The sequence below is a fragment of the Salvia hispanica genome, chromosome 4, assembly GCF_029641045.1.
Source record: "Salvia hispanica isolate PSC_SH4W2 chromosome 4, Shi_PSC_v1, whole genome shotgun sequence".
NCBI classification, from domain to species: domain Eukaryota; kingdom Viridiplantae; phylum Streptophyta; class Magnoliopsida; order Lamiales; family Lamiaceae; genus Salvia; species Salvia hispanica.
In genome coordinates this window covers 55,753,067-55,779,329 of record NC_142695.1, presented here as the reverse complement: position 1 = coordinate 55,779,329, position 26,263 = coordinate 55,753,067, and the positions used below count along the sequence as shown (strand labels likewise).

At 41.5% G+C, this 26,263-nt stretch overlaps 4 protein-coding genes and 1 long non-coding RNA gene across 6 annotated transcripts; 1 reads left to right on the top strand and 4 right to left on the bottom strand.

Annotated features, from left to right (window-relative positions):
• Nucleotides 1-7,259: 7,259 nt before the first annotated feature.
• Nucleotides 7,260-7,634, bottom strand: LOC148929537 (F-box protein SKIP19-like). The gene has a single exon (XM_089056911.1). It carries the CDS (start codon nucleotides 7,632-7,634, stop codon nucleotides 7,260-7,262), a length of 375 nt encoding a protein of 124 aa, XP_088913037.1.
• Nucleotides 7,635-12,049: 4,415 nt separating this feature from the next.
• Nucleotides 12,050-12,433, bottom strand: LOC148929536 (F-box protein SKIP19-like). Its single transcript, XM_089056910.1, has one exon. The coding sequence runs from the start codon at nucleotides 12,431-12,433 to the stop codon at nucleotides 12,050-12,052; it is 384 nt and encodes a 127-aa protein (XP_088913036.1).
• A 230-nt stretch (nucleotides 12,434-12,663) lies between these two features.
• LOC148929535 (uncharacterized) lies at nucleotides 12,664-14,125 on the bottom strand. Of its 2 annotated transcripts, none has more exons than XR_016137503.1 (3): nucleotides 13,813-14,125; nucleotides 13,573-13,717; nucleotides 12,664-12,886 (listed from the first exon to the last, which is right to left on the bottom strand). It is a non-coding gene; the product is annotated as an uncharacterized LOC148929535 (long non-coding RNA). The 2 variants fall into 2 exon arrangements; XR_016137502.1 differs by having other exon boundaries at nucleotides 13,604-13,717.
• A 5,657-nt stretch (nucleotides 14,126-19,782) lies between these two features.
• On the bottom strand, nucleotides 19,783-20,820 carry LOC148929534 (putative F-box/LRR-repeat protein 22). The gene is made up of 2 exons (XM_089056909.1): nucleotides 20,591-20,820; nucleotides 19,783-20,245 (listed from the first exon to the last, which is right to left on the bottom strand). The coding sequence occupies exons 1-2, from the start codon at nucleotides 20,818-20,820 to the stop codon at nucleotides 19,783-19,785; spliced, it is 693 nt and encodes a 230-aa protein (XP_088913035.1).
• A 717-nt stretch (nucleotides 20,821-21,537) lies between these two features.
• Nucleotides 21,538-22,440, top strand: LOC125198456 (putative F-box/LRR-repeat protein 22). The gene is made up of 2 exons (XM_089056908.1): nucleotides 21,538-21,695; nucleotides 22,008-22,440. The coding sequence occupies exons 1-2, from the start codon at nucleotides 21,538-21,540 to the stop codon at nucleotides 22,438-22,440; spliced, it is 591 nt and encodes a 196-aa protein (XP_088913034.1).
• The last annotated feature ends 3,823 nt before the right edge of the window (nucleotides 22,441-26,263 follow it).

Sequence of the window (26,263 nt, the reverse complement as noted above, 5' to 3'; positions counted from 1 at the left end):
GAGAAATCTTCGACAAAGAGAAAGAGAAAAGGAAAATTTCATTAATGACTAGAGATTATTGTGATACTAACTTTGGCGACATATGCTAGATCAAGGTCCCATTAGAGACAATTTCTGGACTACCATATTCTCTATTTTTACTTTTTGTAATAACATGCAAACTTTTTTATACTAATATAAAGTAAATATGCTAGATCAAGGTCCCATTAGAGACAATTTCTGGACTACCATATTCTCTATTTTTACTTTTTGTAATAACATGCAAACTTTTTTATACTAATATAAAGTAAATGTAAAATATTTTGTATGAGTTATGTATTTTATCTCTGATAAGATACAACTCTTTCAACCGTGGAAGTTTTTTTTGACTGTCTCAGTCAAAAGTTAAAAACAGTTCCTTGCAGGATATTTCAAATCGTCACATCCATTGTCATTAAATTACCTAAACTAACATTATAAAGTAACTAAGATAAAATATGAATTAACAAATTCAATATAATTAAAAACATATTTTCAAATTTATAATAATGCATGAAAGAGTTGAATTTTCTAATTGATTAATCCATTGCTATATTTTATTAATAAAAAAATTTAAGCAAATACATTGAATATAAATTGAAGATTTATTTACTCATTACCAAAATCAATATTAACATGTCGAATAAATTGCTGGAAGAAAAAAAAAAGCAAAATAAACCAAGACCAATCATCTATCGAGCAAGATTAGGATTTCAAGTTGAGCATATACACAGATTGCAATCTAATCAGGTTTATTTCAACATTTTTCTTGTCCTAAAAACATTTGAAAATATCCACATAAAAAAACACAATAAAATCCACATAACTAAAGCAACCAAGACGCTAAAAGTTGCAGAACAAAAGATCCAATACTATCAACCCAAGAGTTAAATTGTTAGAAATGTACAACTCCAAGAAATAAAAGCCAAAATTCTAAAGCAATAACTTAATACACCAAAAACTACAAGCTTTCAACCCATGCTTAATCTTAAATACTTGCACATGAACTAAATGCAAAAAGAGTTTTCCCAATCATCATACCATTACCATAAAACTGGATCAAGCCCATGTTCGGATCCCGAACCGTCGTAGATCTTTACCCGAGCATCCCCCAGCATCAAGTGATTCGAGACAAGGGCAGCCATTGCGAATCGCCTCCCGTCCCTTACTCCCCATCCGATGCTCACAAAGCCGGAGATGGAGGAGATTAGGCATGGTCTTTCCAATTGCAACACCATACTCTTGAAAATCTAGTTTCTCACACTTGCAATCGCTATATGTAAATGATTTCAACATGGGGCAAGAGATGCCAATGGTTTCGAAATCTTTGAGAATGAAAGCTGGCATCTTGATTAGGTGCAACTCTTCCAGCTGTGGGAGCTTTTTTATCACCTCAGTTAAATGCCTTCCTACTCTTTCATACTCTGCTTGTGTGTTGCGTCGAAACTGATTGAATAAGTCTGGTTTTTGGAATGCAGACCATACAAGTGCCATTTGAAGCGAGGGTTGTTTTAAAACTTTTTCAGACAAAGAAATTTGTGTTCTGTCATACTCAGCAAGTGTAAGGCATCGAAGCATAGGTGATCTGTCAAAAGAGTAAAACATACCGTATCAGAAAATATAGCTTCTCAAAGTAAAAAATATTAACAATCGTCAATATTATAAAAAAGCAGTAAGGTTGGAAGAATATATGCATAATACTTACCTTAAAATCAGCATAACGTCAAAATTCCAAAGAAACAATGAATACAATTTCAATTTATACTAACATATACAAATATTTTGTAGAGTTGATTGTTTTTGAACACATTACATCTCAAAAAGAGAGGATTAATTAACCAAGATTTAGCAATGGAAAATTTATACCGTTGGGCTGCATAGTGTGGCAACGCAGCCCCTTGGAAGCCATAAAGCTTTAGGTCGAGCAATTGTCCCTGGCTACGATCCACTGCGCCACGGAAAATGCACTCAAATTGATGCAAAATGAACGAAGAAATTACGAGAATAATTAACTGATAGATAAAAAGAACTCAACTAATTGAGAACTTCGGAGTATAAAAACTCAATATCAAATTATTATTTCAAAGTCTATCTTTTAAGTTCTACAATGAAGCCTTTATATAGGCAAAAGAAATCCTAAACTTATAGAAAGAAAATAACTAAGAAATCCTAAACTTATGGAAAATAAAATTAGAAGGAAAATAACTAAAAAGGAAAATAACTAAAAAGGAAAACCTAATTTGTAGAAGGAAAAACAATTAATATTTTTCATCTACTAATTTAACTAACTAGGAAATAAATAAAACTCAAAATATCTTTTTCTTAGCCTCCAAGTCTTCTCTTCTACTGCATCATACTCCCCTTCTTGAAAAAGACTCGTCCTCGAGTCTATCCTCGAGTCTGCTTTATTGAAATAGCATCTTAACCCATTCAAAATTTCTTCAACTACATCAATCATAATGCCATCCCATTTTGCCCAATTTTTCATACGTCTTCTCTTTTTCCTCTTTTTAGTATGACTAACTTGCAATATCTTCCTATTCTTCGAACCCTTCAGCCTTCCCCTCTTTCCACTCCCAAATCCATCACCATTGCCTTTTACAACCTCCTTGTATTTTAGGCACTCTTCTGTTGTAAGGCACATCGCTTCTCCATCAAACTGAATGCTTCCACCTTCAAGAAGCATAGAATGAGAAAACCTTGGAACATTTTCAATGTCCAGAACCTTATGAGCTATAAGAAATTCAAGGCTCCAATCATCATAACAACCTTCATCTATGCCACCATAACCACTGAAGTTCCAGTCAATTCTTACAACCTTGTTGTCCAACTTCTCTTTATCTAAGAGACTATTTCTCGATGATGATGCAGCAACAACGATATCAGTGAGATCATCATCGTCGTATACAGGCTTATCATACACCGCCATCGACAATATATCATCGTCGTACACTGGCATCGACCCATCGTCGTATACGGGCTCATCATACACCGGCATCAACAATATATCCTCGTCGTATACGGGCGTATCATACACCAGCCTCGACAATATATTGTTGGTACAATTCTTCGACGGTTCATCTGCATCATATGATATGAAGACGTCGCTGAATAATGGATTGTCCATCGAACAACGCTTCGGCGCAATAGATCTCACGGGGTTGGATTTTCCCCGACGCTTCTCCAGTTGTGCCAATCGTCGTTGTAGGTCTCGAACCTGTTGTCGCAGATCACCGTTCTCGATGTCGCGCTGGAGGTCTCGAACCTGTTGTCTCAGATCATCGTTCTCGATGTCGAGCAGATCACGGTGTCGTGCAGCCTCTTCGTCTGGGAGATCTCCACGTCCCCCACCACGACCGCCACCACGAGCATCGCCACGTCTGCCGCCATATCTACGTTCAGCCATTGATAATCAACCTGGATCGTGATACCAAATGATGCAAAATGAACGAAGAAATTACGAGAATAATTAACTGATAGATAAAAAGAACTCAACTAATTGAGAACTTCGGAGTATAAAAACTCAATATCAAATTATTATTTCAAAGTCTATCTTTTAAGTTCTACAATGAAGCCTTTATATAGGCAAAAGAAATCCTAAACTTATAGAAAGAAAATAACTAAGAAATCCTAAACTTATGGAAAATAAAATTAGAAGGAAAATAACTAAAAAGGAAAATAACTAAAAAGGAAAACCTAATTTGTAGAAGGAAAAACAATTAATATTTTTCATCTACTAATTTAACTAACTAGGAAATAAATAAAACTCAAAATATCTTTTTCTTAGCCTCCAAGTCTTCTCTTCTACTGCATCACAAATTGGTCGGCAGAAGCGAAATCTCGACGATCCAAATGAATGACGCGCCACATGGCGGGATTCTTGCAGACTCTCCACCATGTACTACACACTTTCTGCGCACTCTCCAGTCTCTGTTTAGCGTCCAATCTTTGCAGGATATTTTCGGTCAGATCTTTGGGCAGTTCGGTCCATGGCGGAGGTGGAGCTGAGGATGAAGAGGCTGCCGAGGAAATTGGAGGCTTTGTTTGAATCATCGGCTTGGTGGCTTCGGTTTTGTTTGCCATGCTAAAATTCTTAGCTCGTCGTGTAGATTTTGGTCGAGTATAATACATTTAAATAAACGGCTCACGGCACGACCCTTCATATTCCTCTGAGTATTTAAAATTAAATATAGTCAAATCAAAATTATTGGTGGTTTCGGTTTTCTTTGCCATGCTGAAATTCTGGGGTCGTCGTTCATTTGAATAAACGGCTCACGGCACGACCCTTCATATTCCTTTGAGTATTTAAAATTAAAAATAGTCAAATCTAAAAATATTAATAATAGTTCCAGAAAGAAAGAAGACTAAAAGACGCACTACTTTTAATGTGAAACGTCTAATTAATTGTTTTATTTATTTGTAAATCAGTAGATCTTTGGTTAGTTTGAAAGAAACTGTTGTTTCATATAGAGTTTTTCCCTTTTAATGCTAAATAGGATAATCTTCTCAAATTGAAGTATAAAATTTTAATTGTCCCATGATACTCAAAGTTAACTCAATATCATTTGCATCAACACTCCAAATAATACGATACTACTATCATTTTTACCAAAACAATGACATTTTATAGGTACAGTACATAATATTTGACACTGGTATTTTATAACTTATCATTCATTGTGAGACAATTACAAAAGTTAAAATATTACACACTCCGCTCTTTAAAAGTAAACACTTTTGAAATTACATAAATTTTAATGCAAAATTAATAAAATAAAATATCTAAAAAAGAAAAATATTTTAGTAGAAAATAAGTCCTATCCCATTATAAAGAATGAAATTTTCATAGAATAAATTTAAACTAGCTAGCAAAATATGACACCTGTATCAAATGTTTGTTAAATTTATTTTAGAATAAATTAGTAGGAGTAATTATTAAATTTCAATATTGATATAATTTAAAATTTTCTTATCTAAAAAGAAAAAGGCCAATAAGATTTCCTTTTTAAGTTAATTTATTTTTCTATGTAAATTTTCTCATATGAAAACTAAAATTTAGCAGACAAGCTTTCCTTTTTAAGGTAACTAGCATGCAATTTAACATCATAATATAATTATATGAATTTGAAATGTAATAAATGTATATAAATAGGCAAGCTTTAGAGCATCTCCAGTGGTCGGCTAGCCACCGGCTAGCCGATTCGTCGCGCTAGCCGGTCGGTTAGCCGAACCATTGCAGCCGGCGAGAGCGAAATCGGCTAGACGATCGGCGAGGGCTGGCTGATCGGGGGGCGCTGGCCGATCGGCTAGCCGCCATTGTGGCAGCCCGATCGGCTAGCGATCGACCAGCGCCTATTTTCGGTTTTTTTTTTTTTTTTTTTTTTAAAAAAACCTATATAAACGCGATTTTAGTTTCATTTTCATTTGCACCACTTGTTTTAACGAGTTTTCTATCTCTCTAACTTTCTGTACAAGAGCATCATCGAGCGATGGATCACAACAACAAGTCCAGTCCAGTGACGAGTGGATCTCAGACTCCTACGACACCTGTGGGATCTGGATTGGGGCAGATGGGCCCGGGATGGAACGTCCCTTGGCCGCAGATGATGGGGATGATGGGCGGTGCGCCGGGGGGGGTGCAGGGGGGTATGCCGGGGGGTATGCCGTGGGTGATGCCGGGCGGGGGGCAGGGGAGCGGTGGGCAGTCAGCGCCCGGGTTGGGGGGTATGCCCCAGATGCAGCAGATGCTGCTACAGCAGCAGATGATGGGGCTGCAGGGGGGGATGCAGCACGGTATGCATCCCGGGATGCAGGGGGGATGCTGGGAGGGGACACGGTATATCGTCCCTCCCTCGATTTTTTGACGGCTGCGTCTCACACGTCGTCTCCGGTGGAGACGCTGTTCACTGGGAATGAGACTTTCTCATTACAGGAGTTGGGGATCGATCTCGGGGATCCGGCTACCCCCGTTCCAGCGAGTCGGCCCGCGCCGAAGAAGAAGGGGAAGGCCAAGGCGGTCGGCGAGTCGTCGCAGCCCGCCGCTGACGACACCCCCACACGGAGGAAGTGGACGGAGGATGAGTACGTCGGGGTGGCCAAGGGGTGGTTGGAGGTGTGTGACGATCCGCTGGTGTCGAACAACCAGCGGGTCGTCAACATGTGGGCGAAGATCAGAGCTTCCTATAGGCAGCACTGCCCGCACGGGAAGGACTTCAGCAATGAGGAGGTCCGGAAGGGGTGGGGGTGCATCAGGGCCGCGGTTGGCCGTTTTGCGAATTTGTACGCCAACGCCCTCCGTCAGCTTGGTAGTGGGTAGAACGAGGACGACGCCCGGAGGATAGCCGAGGGTTAGTTCCCCCTGCCGGGGACGTATAAGGAGTTCACCTTCTGGGAGTGCTTCTTGTTGCTGAAGGACTCCGAGAAGTTCCGGGCGAGGTGCGAAGCCGGGTGGCAAAAGAAGCAGAGGCTGAACTATTCCGGCGACTACAGCGGCAGCAGCGCCGGATCCCACGACCTCCCCCCGGATGCTCAGGAGCGTCCATCCCCTCCTTCGTTTGCCGGTCGCCCTCGCCCGGTTGGACAAAGGCGGGCGAAACGGGCTGCGAGGGAGGATCTCCCCTATCGCCCCGTGAGGTCTCATCCGTCCTCCCCCCCGCCCCACTCGAGTACGCTCTCCATTCGCGTAACCATACGCGGGATCAGATGTTCAAGGTCTTGCAGGAGTGGAGGGCCGCCACTGATCCCACGGAGAAGATGCTTCTGAAGGAGTTGCTCGATAGCATACGGGCTGATTTGGCACTCGCCAGGGAGCGGTTGGGGGGTACCGACGTGGACTCGGATACCACGGGTGGCGGCAGCGGCGGCGATGACGGCGGCGACGGCGATGACGGCGGCGACGACGACGAGGAGTAGATAGTAGCGGGGCTCGTGTGCGGAAGCCCCTTTTTTTTTACAAAAATTCATGTAATTTTTTTTTTGAAACTTTGTACTTTTTTTTGAATGAAATGAATTAATTTCCCGTATATGTGTCGTAAATTGAATACCGTAATTTAATCGTAATTTTAATTCCGTAAATGCAGCATTTTTTGAATTATTTTTTTGCGGCTGGCCTAAATCTGATGTGGCAGGAGGATTTTGTAGTGCTGCTGACGTGGCAGGGGAGGGAATGGCTGGCCTATGGCTGGCCTATGCACCATTGGAGATGCTCTTAGCTCGACCAATTTCAAAATATAAAATTAAAATCACACGAAAAGGTACCGCTGAGCCATGAAGTTTAGGAAGCCGTCCATTTCAAAACAGGCAAGCTTTAGCTCGACTAATTGTCCCTCGCTAAGATCCACTGCAAAGCGGCAAATGTTCCAAAATCTGTCAGCTGTGCAATCGCAAAAGCCCCCAAGTTTGTGGGGCCCGCAGCGGCAAATGTTCCTGGCCGTGTAACTTTGTTGTATCATATCGATCACGCGCCACATGGCAGGATTCTTGCTGACTCTCCACCATGTCCTGCAGACTAGCTGCGCACCCATTACTATCTCTTCGGTGTCCAACCTTTGCACGATATTCTCCGTCAAATCGTCGGGCAGTTCGGTCCATGGCAGCGATGGTGGAGGCGCAGCCATGCTCAAAATCTTTGATTTCTAGGGTTGGGAGTGAATTGAAGGAGTTTAGTTTATATCTTTTCTTTTTGTTAGGATATTATTGTATTTCCGCATATTATAAATGTGTACGAGACCTTTATTTTATTCAATCAATTAGTTTGGACAATAATTGTCTAATCGACGGAAATTTCCCCACGAACGAACCAGTATCTTCATCGTGGCAAAGTTAGTTAAATTAATTAAAACTTCGGAAATTATTCTGTGATCTAAAAGAGATTAATTGTTTAATTGATTCATTAATGATTATTAGTACGGCAAAATATAAATTTATAATGTCAATTAAGAACACAACAGTGAAGCAAAAAAAAAAAAAATTGGGTTAACAACTTTCGAATTCGAAGCCAAATTTTGTCAGATTAAAATTTATAAAAATTGAACCTTGAAAGCTAATTCAATATTTTTCTCATCCTAAACAAGCATTTGAAAATATCCATACAACAAACACGATAAATGCCAAGAACTAAAGCAATTAGAGCACTCCCAATGGAGTTCCCTTATTTCTCCCTTATTTCTCCCTAACTCCTGCCACATCAGCGCCACATCAGCATCACATTTTATCCCCAGTTTTTAGCCAACCCCTACAATGGTTTCTCCCTTATTTCTCCCTTATTTCTCCCTAACTCAACATTTCATTTTTACATCATCACTAATTTAATTGTTTTATTTTTATATATAATAAAGCTAGCTTATTTAATTTATAAGATAAATCAAATAAATAGTAATAAAGTTCGTTGTATTAAACACGGGTACACATTACAACGAAGAAAATTAAAAAAAAAAAAGTACACGAATGGAAATAAAAAATAAAAAAAAAAATTCAAAGAAAAAAAAAATTCAAGGGCGGTGGGCGCGATTTCTATTTGCCCACAATTCTTCGATGATATCGTGTTGTAGTGCTTGATGGGCCTCCTTCTGGTGTATGTCCATGAACGCCTGGAACCGTTCATGTTCGTTGTGCGGTACACCCTGGCGGGCGGACTCGGTTGAGACACCGTGACTCGATGATGCAACACTTGGGTCGTTGGTGACGTCGAGGACGCCTTCGTGTTCATCTTCGATGATCATGTTATGCATGATGATGCACGCATACATGATATCGGCAATATCCCCCTGGTAGAAAAAGCGCGTCGGACCCTTTACCAGTGCAAATCGCGATTGAAGCACCCCAAATGCCCTCTCCACATCCTTGCGCGCAGACTCTTGCGCTCGGGCAAAATACCTTCTTCTATCTCCGAGTGGGCATCTGATCGTCTTCAGAAACACGGGCCATTGCGGATAGATGCCGTCAGCCAGGTAGTACCCCATGTTATGCACATTGCCATTGGCCGTGAATTCGATGGAGGGGCCTAATCCGTTGATCCGCTCGTTGAAAAGGGGCGAGGAATTGGGAACATTTAGGTCGTTGTTCGACCCGGCTATACCAAAATAAGCATGCCAAATCCAAAGCCGTTGGTCGGCAACGGCTTCAAGAATGATGGTGGGATGCGTACCTTTGTAGCCGGTAGTAAACTGGCCTCGCCACGCGGTTGGGCAGTTCTTCCACTGCCAGTGCATACAGTCGATGCTGCCGAGCATCCCCGGAAAGCCGTGGGCCCTCCAGTGCCAATCCAGCAGAAACTGGCAGTCAGCTGCGTCCGGCGATCGAAGGTAGTGCCCCCCAAATATCTCTCGCACGCCCTGACAGAAATTCTTCAGGCACTCGTTGCCAGTCGTCTCGCCGCATTGCAGATACTCATCGAACATGTCGGCGGACCCTCCGTATGCCAATTGTCGGATGGCAACGGTGCATTTCTGCAGGGGCGATAGTCCGGGCTTCCCTGCTGCGTCTCGCTGGAGCCGGAACTCGGGGTAACGCGCGGACAACGCATTAACAATGCGCAGGAAGAGGGAGCGGCGCATTCTGAACCGGCGACGAAATACATCTGCCGGATAACGTGGTTCCTCCGCGAAATAATCGGCGAACAACCGATCGTGCGCACCAGGGTGGTCGCGAGGGATGTATCGGCGCCGCCGGCGGATTGGCCGTTGGGGGGGTGGCTGCTGCATTCGAGTGATCTGGCTTTGTATGTAGCGGGAGATATAGTTGTTGATTGGGTTGTTGGCGAAACCCGCTACATCCCATCCGGTGGGAGCGGGAGGTACCTCTTCTTCGGAAGAAGAATGTGATATTTCCTCGTCGGACTGAGCACGAGACGATGAATCAGAACTCATTTAATAAAGATGGAGAGAAAAAAGATTGAAAATTTGTGTGAATGAAGTTTGTGGGTGATGAATGGAGGAAGTGGAGGAAATATTTATAGGGGTGGAATGTAAAATAGCCGTTGGGTTCAAAAAAAAAAAAAAAAATTTAAATTATCGCCGATTATCGCCGAGCGTCGCCCACAGTGGCCGGCGATCGCTCGGCGATAATCCGGCGTTAAAACGCCACTCGGCGAAGCAACAGCAACATTATCGCCGAATTATCGCCGACTTCGCCACAATGGCCGGCGATAATTCGGCGATATCCGGCGATTTATCGCCGAGAATTCGCCACCTCCATTGGGAGTGCTCTTAGCAGAGTACGAAGATGAGGCCGATTAGATTCTTTCATAATCCAATACATATACTCCCTGAATCTGATATAGGCAGAATCTTTGGACCAGAGCCTCACATCTTTTATTTGCTCATGACATCTTTTGAGGAGATCCTCTTGTATATTGAAACTACAACATCCCCGGAGATCAAGTGATTCGAGGTAGGGGCAGCCATCGAGAATCGCTTCCAGCCCCTTATTTCCCATCCGCTGTCCAAAAATTCGGAGATGGCACAGATTAGGCATGGTTTTCCCAATTGCTACAGCATGTTCAGAAATTTCGTGTTTCTCATCCCAACAGTTGCTAAAGCTAAATGTGATTGTACTAGATTCTTGATTTGGAATCCGACGGGTTGAATATGTGAATGATTTCAATATTCGGCAAGAGTAGCCAATGACTTTAAAATCTCCGGGATAAAAGCGAAGCCTCGTGATAAGGTGCAACTCTTCCAATTGTCTGAGTTCTTTAAGTGCCAATGTTAAAGCAGCTGTTGTTGCACCATAGTTGTCGAGTGTAAGGCAACGTAGCTGACTTAATCTGTCAAAAGAGTAAAATAATATAGTACAATGTTTATCTGATTCAATCCTTACAAGTTGTCAATTAAAGCAAACACAGCAAAAGGAAGAATGATATATACCGGTGGGCTACGTAGTTTAGGAAGCCATCCTCTTTAAAACCGGCAAGCGTAAGCTCAACCAATTGTCCCTGGCTACGATCCATTGCGATGCAGCAAACTTTCCAAAATCTGTCAGATGCGCATAGGCAAAAGCGCCCAAGTTTGCAGCCCCCACAACGGCAAATGTACCCAAAATTGCAACATCGATGTTCCAAATGTAGCACGCGCCATATGGCCGGATTTTTGCAGACTCTCCACCATGTACTACACACTAGCTGTGCACTCATCACTATCTCTTCAGTGTGCAACCTTCGCAGGATATCCTCCGTCAAATATTCCGGCAGTTCGGTCCATGGAGGCAATGGTAGAGGCGCGGCTGAGGATGAAGAGGTGGCCATGCTGAATATCTTCGAATTTTAGGGTTCAGTGTATATATATGCATATTAATGTTGGGAATAAAATGAAGGAGTTTAGTTTGTTAGGTTTCCTCTTTTTATGGACTTTGTTAGCAGAATTCATGTTTAATAAGTTAAATTAGTTAAAACTTTGGAAATTATGTGGTTAATCAATTGCTTTGATGAATTGATTATTAATTATTAGTTCAGCATAACATGTTAATGTTTTAAAATGCATGATTTTAGAAATTGTAATGCTCATTTTCTGATTTTTTTCAAATTGGAGTCAAATCATGTTTAAACTAACCGGGTAAGATTTTATCAAATTAAAAATTTTCAATCATAAGTACTCTTTATATTTGGCAGAATTAATCAATTCAACATTGACTTGAACTGTGAACATCTATACTCTAGGTTGAAAAGTAGTCACCTAAATTCAATATTTTTCTCATCCTAAACAAGCATTAACTATAAATATCCATAGTTCCATACAACAAACACCACAAGAACAAAAGCAATTACCACACTAAAAGAGTAAAAGTAGCACAACAACTACACCCTAAACCCTAAACCCAACAACAGATCCAACACTATACTCAAAAGTTAAGATGTTAGAACAGTAATCTAAAAAGTAGAAGCACCAGTGCTACAAAATCAACTTTTAAACAATGGAATGTTAATAGCTATAAAAACAAACTCCAAGTAGGGGTATTGGCCACAAAACAACTAGTGATCAGTTCTAACAGATTGGTTACATGGTTAACCTAATATCATCAACTCGGTTTGGTTCCACTAATGATATTCATAATGAATACTATCATCTTCTAGATCACTATCACTGGAATTATAGATATCATATGACCAATCACTGTCATAATCCCCATCTTGATAGCTGATAGAGGGTGGAGACACCGGACGGAGCCTCAGATCTTTTATTTGCTTGGAACATCTTTTGACTAGAGCCCCTTGCATATCAAGACCTTTGCATCTCCCAAGATCAAGTGATTCGAGTTGGTGGCATCCATCCAGAATTGCTTCCAGTCCCCTATTTTCTATCCGCATTCCACAAAGTTGGAGATGGTGCAGATTAGGCATGGTTTTCCCAATTGCTACAGCATGCTCTGAAACATCTAGATTCACAACCCAATGGTTTCTATATGTGAATGATTTCAACATTGGGCAAGAAATGCCAATGGTTTCCAAATCTGTGGGATTAGGTGTAACACCCCAAACTTTCGTACCTTATTATTATTATTACTATTATTATTATTAGCGGAAAGATAAATAATAAGTGGTTATAGTAGAATGCGAAACCTGCCCTTTACGTTTAGAATAATCGATCGATCTTGGAATTATAAATAATAGTTCCTTCGTTCTCAAACAAACATTTCAAGTACATGTAAAAGAGTAACACCAAATAAAAGTTTATAATGTCCGACACATCTCCGAAGTATGCTAGAGCACTATTATACAAATTTATCAAATTCCCAGTCTATTACAATTAGAGTAAGACGTGCACATCTCGGGCAGCCCGTTCAACGTCCGTGCTCACACTCCAAGGAAGTACAATACATCATGGGAATCGCCGATGCTCTCCTAATAGGTCCCATGTTCTTCAAATGAGTTCTCCTACATAAAAAGATAATTAGAGGAAGTAAGATACAATTAGCTATTAATTAAAACATTAAGTCACTAATAAAGATATAGTAAGATGCATTTGCAGTAAAGAAGACGATTCATATCTTTCTATACAAGTGGGCATTCAATACTAATGTAGAGAAATCAACGGCTCATAAGCCCCCTCCATTCTTAAAATACATTTTGGCCATAGGATCCAAAATATCTTGACATACATACTTCCCCTCCAAGTTACACCTCCCCCAGATGGATAGCAACATACAAATATAATAATGAAGATAAACTTTACCCAAGTTAAACCTCCCCAAGTTCAACTTTCCCCCACTTGCTTAGATGGGCAAGTATATAAACCCCAACTCTTTGCTTTTTCAAGCAGCCATCACTGTTAAACATTCTCTTCACACCCATATAGAATAAAGGAGTTAGAGGAGGGAGAATGCATAATTGTAGGATCAAGTCCCCAATCCAACAACACATCAAAGAGGTAAACTCCATTGTCTTCTTTCAAACTTTAATACACAACAATCATGCGTACATCTTTAATACAGAATCTGCCTAAGTGACACCAATAATACTAAGTAAAGAAGTAGAAATGATCAATAACAGAAACTTCATCATAACAAGACAATACCCAAGTTCACCAAATTTAAATATATAAAAGAAAGCTAGGATCCTACCACCAAAATAACCAGAGAGTAATGGGAATACTTAGCTTAGGATGTGAATCTGCCCGGGACATCCGGTAGCCGAAATTCAGCACCCCGTCGCCGACAACGACAGCCCCACGCCCCAATCCGCCACTGCTACATAGCAATTAGTAATCTACAAGTTTAATACAGCAAAAACTTTAAAATCAAAGCTTTGAAATTTTTAGAAAATAAAAACAAAGCAGGGAAGAATTATAAATAAATCCTTACCTTTTGGGAGTTGGGAGTTCGGCGAGGAGGCGGTAACTGTGGTGGCTTCGGGGAGCTGCTCCGGCAGCGCGAGGTACGGAAGAGGCCGAAGCTTGTGCATGCACAGTGGCGGCGGCGGTAGATCGGAGAGAGAAGAGAGGGAGACAGAGAAGAGAGAGAGAGAGAGACTGCCGGAGGCGGCGGTGGTACGGCGGCACTGGAGGGTGCGGCGGCGGCAGCAAGTGGAGTGGGAAAGGAGTCTCTCTCATCGTAGTTAGGGTTAGGGATTGAATGGTGAGGGAGATGAAGGGGGAGTATATGGGTTATTATAATTAATTGTTGTTGGACTGCATTTTATTATTTGGGCTAAGCATTGGAGTAAATAAATTGAACCCAACTCTTTCATAATTGGAGCTGCAGTAAATAAATGAATGGATGCCCGATTCCGAAATTTACTTATCTTTGGACTGGAAATATTAGGGTGTCTTGGTCCAGTTTCGGAATTTGAATTTATTTGGAAGAAATTGAATGTTAAACTTCGGTAATCTAACATGAGCAAGTTAATCATGGGATTCGAGACTAATAGAAGAAGAAGGATCAAATATCATATGAGTTTTAGAAGTTTTAAAAAGATAAGCGAAGAATGAAATGGATTAATTAGGAGGCATGCATTTCTATTAAAGTTTAAGAATTTCTTGAAAGTTTGACTAGTATTTATATTGTAATGTTTCCAAAAAGGTTATCTCAGCAAGTTAAGGTCGGAGCGAGAAATTCAAGTTAAGGAAATTAAACGAACGAGGTGAACTTTTCTATCCTACGTACTAATGTGGATAAAAATTACAAATTATTTTTGAGATGATATTTAGTTATACAAATAATGCTGTCTTGCCATAAATGATTTGTTTTATGTGTATAAAGCCTATCTGTTTGGTTGGAATTAAGGAATCGAATTCGGATCCGTGTGAGGGTGGTGTACCTACTCGGATTAGTGTACACAGGTGACCGTTGGAAGGTGGCCACCTTCCACGGCACAAAGATGATATAGTGGAGGCCGTTGGGAGGTGGCCACCTCCCCGGCTGGAGAAAGATGTAGGTGACCGTGGGAGAGCACCATCTCCACGGCACTTGGTGTTCAGATATGGCAAAGTATGAAAGAACTTAGACTGCGCAGTCGAACAAAGATTTTAGTAAGCTCGGACCTTTTAAGAGAAAACTCTCGAGTGTTATTGTGATGGCATGATAACATTTTCATTTTATGTATGTATATTTCGGCAATGTGTTCATTGAGTATTTTTATACTCAGCCCTGCATATATTTCTAAATGTGCAGGTTGAGCAGTGACGGTGGGGAATGCTTAGCAGAGTTTATGATTTTCTTTATATTTTAAGTAGGGGCTCTCAGAGGTGCATGTCTCCATACATGTGACCGTGTTCATTCCGCTGCGTATTGTTCTTCTCTGATAAATATTTATTGAAAAGTAAGATCTCCATTCGAGTTCTTCTGATTAAAAGTTAATTTGAAGTTGTTTCTCTTTATTTCCAAGTGGATATTCAGATATTGTTTACCCCCTTTCTGTTCTCTTCTTCTTATCTCCCACCCTAGTCACGGGTTCCCGGCTTTGCCATCCCTAGCAAAGTGCGATCGCGACATTAGGGATTAGCATCACGTAGAGATGCAACTCTACCAATCGCGGGAGTCTCGTGATTGCCTCAGGCAAAGCATACCCCGTTATTTGAGACTCTGATAGTGTCAGGCATCGCAGCTGACTTGATCTGTCAAAAGATTAGATCATATATAAATTGGTTGGAGCTGATTTTGAGTAAATACATGATAGGGAATAGAAGACTTTTACCGCTCGGTTGCGTAGTATATCAAATCCACTGCTAAACCAGTAAGCTTTATGATGCAGTAGAAGAGAAGACTTGGAGGCTAAGAAAAAGATATTTTGAGTTTTATTTATTTCCTAGTTAGTTAAATTAGTAGATGAAAAATATTAATTGTTTTTCCTTCTACAAATTAGGTTTTCCTTTTTAGTTATTTTCCTTCTAATTTTATTTTCCATAAGTTTAGGATTTCTTAGTTATTTTCTTTCTATAAGTTTAGGATTTCTTTTGCCTATATAAAGGCTTCATTGTAGAACTTAAAAGATAGACTTTGATTATACATTTTGACATTGAGTTTTATACTCCGAAGTTCTCAATTTGTTGAGTTCTTTTTATCTACCAGTTCAGTCATTCTCATACTTCTTCGTTCATTTTGCATCATTTGGTATCACGATCCAGGTTGATTATCAATGGCTGAACGTAGATATGGCGGCAGACGTGGCGATGCTCGTGGTGGCGGTCGTGGTGGGGGACGTGGAGATCTCCCAGACGAAGAGGCTGCACGACACCGTGATCTGCGCGACATCGAGAACGATGATCTGAGACAACAGGTTCGAGACCTCCAGCGCGACATCGAGAACGGTGATCTGCGACAACAGGTTCGAGACCTACAACGACGATTGGCACAACTGGAGAAGCGTCGGGGAAAATCCAACCCCGTGAGATCTATTGCGCCGGAGCGTTGTTCGATGGACAATCCATTATTCAGCGACGTCTTCACATCATATGATGCAGATGAACCGTCGAAGAATTGTACCAACAATATATTGTCGAGGCTGGTGTATGATACGCCCGTATACGACGAGGATATATTGTTGATGCCGGTGTATGATGAGCCCGTATACGACGATGGGTCGATGCCAGTGTACGACGATGATATATTGTCGATGGCGGTGTATGATAAGCCCGTATACGACGATGATGATCTCACTGATATCGTTGTTGCTGCATCATCATCGAGAAATAGTCTCTTAGATAAAGAGAAGTTGGGCAGCAAGGTTGTAAGAATTGACTGGAACTTCAGTGGTTATGGTGGCATAGATGAAGGTTGTTATGATGATTGGAGCCTTGAATTTCTTATAGCTCATAAGGTTCTGGACATTGAAAATGTTCCAAGGTTTTCTCATTCTATGCTTCTTGAAGGTGGAAGCATTCAGTTTGATGGAGAAGCGATGTGCCTTACAACAGAAGAGTGCCTAGAAGAGTGCCTAAAATACAAGGAGGTTGTAAAAGGCAATGGTGATGGATTTGGGAGTGGAAAGAGGGGAAGGCTGAAGGGTTCGAAGAATAGGAAGATATTGCAAGTTAGTCATACTAAAAAGAGGAAAAAGAGAAGACGTATGAAAAATTGGGCAAAATGGGATGGCATTATGATTGATGTAGTTGAAGAAATTTTGAATGGGTTAAGATGCTATTTCAATAAAGCAGACTCGAGGATAGACTCGAGGACGAGTCTTTTTCAAGAAGGGGAGTATGATGCAGTAGAAGATAAGACTTGGAGGCTAAGAAAAAGATATTTTGAGTTTTATTTATTTCCTAGTTAGTTAAATTAGTAGATGAAAAATATTAATTGTTTTTCCTTCTACAAATTAGGTTTTCCTTTTTAGTTATTTTCCTTCTAATTTTATTTTCCATAAGTTTAGGATTTCTTAGTTATTTTCTTTCTATAAGTTTAGGATTTCTTTTGCCTATATAAAGGCTTCATTGTAGAACTTAAAAGATAGACTTTGATTATATATTTTGACATTGAGTTTTATACTCCGAAGTTCTCAATTTGTTGAGTTCTTTTTATCTACCAGTTCAGTCATTCTCATACTTCTTCGTTCATTTTGCATCACTTTAGCTCGACCAATTGCCCCTGGCTACGATCTAATGCGCGGCGGCAAATGTTCTTAAATTCATTGAACCCATACCAACGACAATGTTGATGATCCAAATCAATGACGCGCCACATGGCAGGATCCTTGCAGAGTCTCCACCATTTACTACACACTTCCTGCACACTTATCATTATCTCTTCCGTGTGAAGCCTTTGCAGGATATTCGCCATCAAATCATCGGGTAGTTCAATCCACAGCGGCAATGGTGGAGGCGGAGGCAGGACTGATGATGAAGATGCAACCGTGGGAATTGAAGGTTCAGTTACGATTACGGGTTTGCTGGATTCGGACTACTTTACTCTGCTCAACATTTTCGATTTTAGTATACTGCTGGTGTATCTGTTTATATAATGATTAGAAGTAAATAAGTACTAAGAGGCTTTTCGGTTCATCTTTTCATGACCTTTCACAATTATAATCAGAAAATCTAACGTCTAGATACTGGTATCTTCTCACGATCCTTCAATTCCTGTGATTAATAATGGTAGGTAGTACTACTAGACAACCTTCCTTTCATTTAATACATCAAGTACTCATAACTCTCGTTAGCAATACGATCGATTTTTATTTCAGCCCATAACTTCTATTATCTCATATCTCTATTATAATAATTTTATTTTAATTACTATCCAATTTACGATTTACATTACTTTAAAAACTAGATAGTACTCCTTCCGTTACATAGTAATGGAGGCGTATCTTTTCGGTACGGAGATTAAAAAAAATTGTGTTAGATGAGTTTAGTAAAGGAAGAATACAGTAGAAAATAAAAAGGTAGAGAGATGAAGAAAAAATAGAGTGAGAGAGAGTAAAGTAAGTGTGAAACAATGTATTGACTTTTATTAAAAAAGGAAATGAGTCTATTATTGTGGAACATACCATAATGGCAAAATGACTCTATTACTAAGGAACGGATGAAGTATGATTTATTGACCTAAATTGAGATTAATTAAGAGAAAAGGTTAAAATTGATCCTAAATATATAAACACAATACGTAGTTGACCCAAACATTCATATTTTGAAAATAGATTCCTAAACTAATGAAATCATCGTTGGAGTGGTCCTTTTTTACAATTCCGTTAAAAATTGACGGTCAATGCCCGAATAGTGATATTTTAACCCAAATAGTATACTAATACATAATTAGTTGCACATAACCCACACCTCAAACATAATCCCACACCTTCATCCCTGCAGACAGACCACCCGCGCCAGCTCCCCAACAAATCCTCAAACACCTCTCCCGCTTAGGCATCCCCCACAAAGGTTTTTCCAAATCCTTCCCCATTGACAGGTTCAGATTTTCGCCATTGCTCAAAGCAACATCGAGAGCTCTATCTCTTAGTGAAGGGAAGACGATTAGTGAAACATTTTGTATATAAGATGAAACTGTACTTTTGTACAAACTGCACTGCTGGGAAAGAATTGAGAAGAAATGTAACGACATTAGAGTGATTTAGATGAAATGTACTAACTTGACACACTAAATAATTTGAAACATTAGTGAAACATTTTGTACATAAGATGAAACTATCCCCAACAAAAATGTACAATAGCTCCAAGTGCATAAAAAATAAGGAGAGAGTCATAAGCTGTACAATGCTGTACAATGCTACTAATAAAAAACAGAAAGGGGTTCATTGATATCTCACTACATACCAAGCAAACTGGGAGATACAATACAATGAAACCTCCAACAAAATCTCATTACAACATTCAAGACTACAAATAGTAATAACCATCAATTCATCACAGAAAAACTAATAATATTCACCTTGAATATCATCACAGCAAAAGCAACCATGAACAAATTCAGAATCACTATCATAGTTATCCATCCGTTCCATTATCCAATCCATAAAACTGATAGAGCCAAAAATTGAAGTTCAGAGGCTTCACCTTAAATATATCTGCAATTCAGCTGCACTTTGTATAATGACCAAATCTAAATCATCGGGCAGCGCCTAATTAATGATTGCTCATGTCAATTGTCATGGATAACAAGTCATAAGATTATAATAACTGGAACAGAAATTTTCGACAATCAAAAAATCTAGTAATGAAATCCACAAATCGAAAATCCGAAAGTGAAACTCACAAATCGAAAGCAATCCAATTTTCTTAATTTTTCTATCTCGAGTAAACCTATACAAAAGTCATTCTACATTTTCACTACATAAGTTTGAATCATCTTAACTCAATAATTTTTCTTATAGTATACTAATTGTCAAAGTGAGAACTCTTTTATTTGCTCATAACATCTTTTGTATAGAGCACGTTGTATAAGACCAGGACATTCCCCGAGATGAAGCAATTGAAGGTGGGGGCATCCATCGAGAATCGCTTCCAGTCCTTTATTCCCCAAACAAAAATATCCAGAAAGTCGGAGATGTCGCAAATTAGGCATGGTTTTTCCGATTGCTACAGCTTGTTGTGAAAATCCGATATCCTGATAACACCTAGAGCTTCTAGTCCTGATTAAACTATATTCGTCGTTTGAGACCCAACGGTTGGTGTATGTGAGTGATTTCAATAATGGGCAAGCGAAGCCAATGGTTTCAAAATCTTCAGGACTGAGGCGATGCGTCGTGATAAGGTGCAACTCTTCCAATTGTGGGAGTTTCTTTAGTGCCTCAGCAGTCATTATTGTATAATTGGTTTTGAGTGTAAGGCGTAGAAGCTGACTCGATCTGTCAAAAGAATAATTTAGAATAAAACTTCAAGGTTTTTTTTGGCAATTAACCTTAAAATAAAAAAAATACTAAATCACACAAAAAGGTAAAGCAAACATCAGGTGGAAAGAATGATTATACTACCTCCGTCCCCCAAAATTTGCTACACTTTGACCCGACACGGGTTTTAAGAAATGTAATGGAAAGTGCATTGAAAAAGTTGGTGGGATGGGGTGAATGAGTTAGTGGAATATGGGGTCCACTACCAAAAATGGTAAAAGTGAAGTGTATCAAATTTTCAGGGACGGACTGAAATGGTAATATGTATCAAATTTTCAGGGACAGAGGTAGTATATTATATACCGCTGAACTATGTAGTTTAGGAAGTTATCCACTTCAAAACCATCAAGCTTTAGCTCGATCATGCGCCACAATGCAGGATTTTTGCAGACTCTCCACCATGTACTGCAGACTAGCTGCGCACCCATTACTATGTCTGCGATGTCCAACCTTTGCAGGATATTCACCGTCAAATCGTCAGGCAGTTCGGTCCATGGCGCAGCTGTGGATGAAGAGGCGGACATGCTCAACATATTCGATTTTTAGGGTTCGGTGCATATGTAGATAAGGAAACAAGGTTATTCCCATGTTTTGTAAGTTGGAGAAAAAGGCGGCGGCCCATCCATGTTTTACTTTTGGACTTAGGTTAGAAGTCCCTTAAAATTTGTGGGATAATTAATTTGTGGGATGATTAACTGTTGGCCTAGGGTTATAATCAAGGAAAAATATTATCGTGTTTTTCAAATCATATTGGTATTATATATTATTTATTAAAAATTAAAGGAAACAAAACATAAAACTGGTGAAATGAGTTACCCAGCATAGCCAAATCTCTAGTTATTAGAGGCATTAATCAATATTAAATCACCCAAATTAACATTATAAAATTCAATTTTACTGAAACAAATAATAATCTATTTATTATTAATCACGATACTAATTAAATAATCTCTGCCATTAACTTATTACTTAACTAATTAATTAACTAATAGTTGAAAAAAACTAGGAAACCCTAAAATTAATAATCGATTCTCTCTGTATGCACTGCAAAGGCGAAAATCATGGCAGCCCTAAATAACAAAAAATCAAAGCTTTTCAGCAACGCCACCGCCTCCTCAGCCGCGCCGCCATGGCTCGAACTGCCCGATTATTTGATGGAGAATATCCTGCAAAGGCTGCCCATTCGAGAGATACTGACGAGTGCGCAGAAAGTGTGTACTACATGGTGGAGAGTGATAAAAAATCCAACGATGTGGCGCGTTATTCACTTGGATTGTCGAGATTGGGCTTATGGAAAATTCTTTAGCGTATGCTATCGCACAGTGGATCGTAGCGAGGGACAATTGGTCGACTTAAAGCTTCTCAGTTATTTCCAAGATTATGGGTTTCTTAACTACGTCGCCAACCGGTATAATTCATGATTCTCTACTCTTTCTTGCTTTGCGATTGCTTTCTTTTTTTGTTCTTTAATTTATTTATTTTAATAACACAAAACCGTCGAACTAGTACTTTATCTCATGAATATTTAGTTTAAATCAGCTTTGATGGAAATTAAGGAATTGATAGGTTGAGTGTAGAGAATAATGATTGAAACATAAAAGGAAATTGAATATGCAGAGTGGGCAACTAGTAAGGATTTTTTGAATTAGCATAGGTCTTGCTAAACATTCTAATTTTGGATGAACTTTATAGATTACCTCTACTATTTCTCTTTTGACAGATCAAGTCAGCTCCGATGCCTTACACTCGCAGGGTTTGAGAAAATTGAAATTGGTTTGACTGATGCAATAGAAAAACTCCCACAGTTGGAAGAGTTGCACCTTATCAGAATGCCATCACTGAGTGTAGAAGAATTTGAAAGCATTGGCATGTCTTGCCCCATGTTGAAATCATTTACATATATAGATCATTGGCTTACGGATTACCCTATTGAGGGAAGCTTTGACACTGAGCATGCTGTTGCAATTGGAGAAACCATGCCTAATCTGCACCATCTCGAACTTTGGGGGCAACCAATGACGAATGAAGGGCTGGAAGCGATTCTCGATGGCTGCCCCCATCTTGAATCACTCGATCTTCGGAGATGCCTTGTGATAGGACTGGAGATCCTATCAAGTTGTAGAGCACCAGAAATTTATCGATCTTGTGAGTAACGAATATCAACCCTAACGTGAGGCTAGGGTTTAGAGAGCAAGAGATGAGAAAAAGCGTTGTTTATTACTTTAATTCTCAATGACTCAATCTATGGGAATTCTATTATATATATAGAATTCCCCCTACTTGATTCGGACTTACGATTCGGGAAAGAATCAAGAAGAAAACCCGAAAAGATTTGACTCAATCATAAAAGTAAATAATTCTGCAGAATAAGGAAACAAAATAAAAAACAAATCAAAAACAAATCATATCTCTAACTGCAGTCGTAATCTCGATATCTGGCCGGTCTCGGAGCTTCTCTTCTCGGCCTGTCCTTCTTCACTACTCTGTTCTTCGCTCTGCCTCTCGGAGCTGACTTCCCGTCGTCGCTCAACCCCGAGTTACCCAGCTGCATGGGCTCATGCAGCTGCCTCTCGTCATCGGACGCTGCATTGGTGATTAGGGTCGTATCAACTCCCCCTCGCTTAGAAACGACCTTGTTCTCAAGGCGCAAATTAGGAAAATGAGATCGAAGAAGCTCCTTCGGTTCCCAAGAAGGCGCCAGACCCGCGTCAGACGACCACCGAACTAGCCACTGGGCTTGAGGTATCCGATCCACGAGGACCGTACGCTTCTGAGTAGCTTCAATCGGAGTATCCAGCGGCCGACTCCGACTAAACTCTGGTGGTAACTCCACTCCCACGGACTTATGAGGCACGAATGCCTTGAGCAAAGAGACGTGGAAGACGTCATGAATCCTGCTATCGGCTGGCAGCTGAAGCCTATACGCCACCTCCCCGATACGTTCAAGGATCACGTACGGACCATAGTAACGACGAGAGAGCTTGTTGGAAAGGGGTCGTCCCACCGACTTTTGACGATACGGCTGAAGCTTAAGAAGGACCGAATCTCCCACCTTAAATTCGACGTCCCTTCGTTTCCGATTGGCAAATTCCACCATCGACTGTTGGGCGCGTCGAATGCGCAGCTTCAAGGTACGCAGAGTCTCCTCTCGCTCCGCCAATAAATCCACCACCTCGCTGTTATGGGACGGCCTCGCATAAGTGTCAAACAAGCTCGGCGGCTCTCGGCCATAAAGGGCTTGAAACGGGGACATCCCAATACTAGAATTCACACTGCAGTTTAGCGCAAGCTCCGCCCAAGGAAGGAGGGCGAACCACCGTTTTGGGCGATCATAAACAAAGGCCCTCAAGTACTGCTCCAAAGCACGGTTCGTCACCTCAGATTGGCCGTCTGTCTGTGGATGGTATGCGGTCGTGAACTGGAGTTTCGTGCCGCTAAGAGAAAGCAACTCATCCCAAAAATCACTCATAAAGATGGAGTCACGATCCGAAAGAAGTTTCTTCGGAAACCCATGTAGCTTGACCACAGTATCGACGAAGAGCCGGGCAACGGTAGGTGCATCAAATCCCGATCGTAAAGCACCAAAATGTGCATACTTCGTGAGACGGTCCACGACCACCATAACGGCTGTATACCCGAAAGAAGGGGGAAGCCCAACAATGAAATCCATGGACGCCGCCTCCCACACCAAGTTGGGTATCGGTAACGGCTGGATGAGACCGTTGGGTTTATCACGAACATATTTCGTAGCCTGACACGTGAAGCAAGCCGCTACATAATCACGCACGTCACGACGGAGGCCCTCCCAATAAAACAAGGACGATACGCGGGCGAAGGTACGACGCTCCCCCGGATGGCCCGCCGTCGGCGCATCGTGGCATTCTTCCAAAATCGCCTTGCAGATCGCTGAATCCTTTCCGACAAAAAGACGTCGCTTGAAGTACAGCAGCCCATCCGCGGCTGTCACGTGCGGCGGGCCCGTCCCGGCAGCCACCGCGGTGTGCAACTCCACCAGATCCGGGCGCGACGCATTTTCAGCCCGGAGCACCTCCAAAACTGCCGGCATCGGGCGCGTGTAGAGCTGAAAAATTCCCGGGACAGCGAGGTCGGTAATATCATCCTGGCGCGAAAGTGCATCAGCTACCTTATTCGCTGCGCCCGCCTTATATTCGATGGAAATCTTAAATCCCATTAGCTTCCGGACGTAGAACTGTTGATCGGGCGTCTGCACTACCTGAGACAGTAATTCCTTAAGACTCCGCTGATCACTCCTAATTACGAATTCCCGACCCAGCAAGTATTGACGCCATTTTTGCACCGCCTCCACAATGGCATAGAGTTCTTTGTGATAAGTCGAAGCGAGGCGTCTCCGCGGACCCAACTTCTTGCTAAAATAGGCTATTGGATGGTTCTGCTGCATCAAAACCGCACCAACCCCAAAATCTGATGCATCCGTCTCAATCACGAACGGTACCGAGAAATCTGGTAGACGGAGGACGGGCGCCGAACTCATGGCGGTCTTCAGTTCGACAAAGCCCCGTTCGGCGGTCTCAGACCATATGAATGCGTCCTTCTTCAAGAGTTCAGTTAAAGGAGCCGCAATAATAGAGTAATTTCTGACAAACCGGCGGTAATACCCGGTCAGACCATGGAACCCTCGAAGCTGCTTGACGGACTTCGGCGGTGGCCAATTAACCATGGCATCGATTTTGGCCGGATCAGCGTGCAATTCTCCCGCCGCAATGATATGACCGAGATAATCTATCGTGGCCACACCGAAAGCACACTTGGACTGCTTAATAAAGAAAGAATTGGTCTGCAGGGTCGACAAGACCTCCTTGAGGTGGCAAATGTGATCGTCCATTGTATTGCTATAAACCAGAATATCGTCAAAAAACACAATGACGAACTTGCGGAGGAACGGCTGAAATATGCTGTTCATGGCGGCCTGGAACGTGGACGGGGCGTTTGTAAGCCCAAAGGGCATCACCAGAAACTCAAAATGCCCGTCGTGCGTGCGGAAGGCCGTCTTGTGGATGTCGTCAACATGCATGCGAATCTGATGGTATCCGGATCGGAGATCTAGTTTAGAAAAAATCCGGGCAGCGTGCAGCTCATCAAAAAGTTCGTCCGCTGTGGGGATTGGAAAATGGTCAGGTGTTGTCGCGGCATTCAATGCACGATAATCCACGCAGAAACGAAAAGTCCCATCCTTTTTGCGAACTAATAAAACCGGTGACGAGAATGGGCTCGTGCTCTGCTGTATTACACCTTGGTCGAGCATCTCACGGACCTGTTTCTCAATTTCCGTCTTCTGAAAGTGCGGGTAACGGTATGGCCGCACATTAATTGGTTTGGCCGAGGCTGGTAGATGAATGCGATGGTCCCAACGGCGAGAAGGAGGGAGGCCGGTAGGCACTGCGAAAACCGGTTCAAAAGCATTCAGAGTGTCGACCAATAGGGGATTGACCGGAAGGACCGGTGCTTTATCTGTCACAGCTGCACGGTCGACCTGAAGGAGCTCAAAGAGTTGGGCATCCGGGTCGTGAGCAATCAGAGAGAATAGACTGTTGCACGATATACGCCACGGAGGCGTGTCCTCCCCTTGCAAGCAAACCGGCCCCGAGGCGAGCTCAAATTTCATCTGCAGTGTCTTGTAATTCTTAGTAACATCACCCAGATCCTGGAGCCACTGAACACCCAGAACCACGTCTGGCCCTTCGATTGGCAAGAGGAAGAGGTCAATACTGAAGGAATGTCCCTGCAATATAACTGGTGTGCTTAAACTCACATAGTCGCAACGCATAGAAGCACCGTTGCCAACAAACACACGAAAAGGAGAAATAACATGGAGAGGAAGACATAACCTTTCTGCGACGGAGGGTTTGATAAAGTTATGTGTACTGCCCCCGTCAATCAGCACGGACAGAGGTGAATCATTGATGCAGCCCGTGAGACGAATCGAGCGAGGTTTAA

Excerpts from the sequence above, each read along its gene's own strand:
- LOC148929536 (XM_089056910.1), bottom strand. The coding sequence starts at position 12,433 with ATGTTGAAATCATTCACATATAGAAACCATTGGGTTGTGAATCTAGAT.
- LOC125198456 (XM_089056908.1), top strand. The coding sequence starts at position 21,538 with ATGTGGCGCGTTATTCACTTGGATTGTCGAGATTGGGCTTATGGAAAA. Across the intron at positions 21,696-22,007 it reads CTTAACTACGTCGCCAACCG|ATCAAGTCAGCTCCGATGCC; the intron begins GTATAATTCATG and ends CTCTTTTGACAG.
- LOC148929537 (XM_089056911.1), bottom strand. The coding sequence starts at position 7,634 with ATGGCTGCGCCTCCACCATCGCTGCCATGGACCGAACTGCCCGACGAT.
- LOC148929534 (XM_089056909.1), bottom strand. The coding sequence starts at position 20,820 with ATGTTGAGCATGTCCGCCTCTTCATCCACAGCTGCGCCATGGACCGAA. Across the intron at positions 20,246-20,590 it reads CTAAACTACATAGTTCAGCG|ATCGAGTCAGCTTCTACGCC; the intron begins GTATATAATATA and ends TTCTTTTGACAG.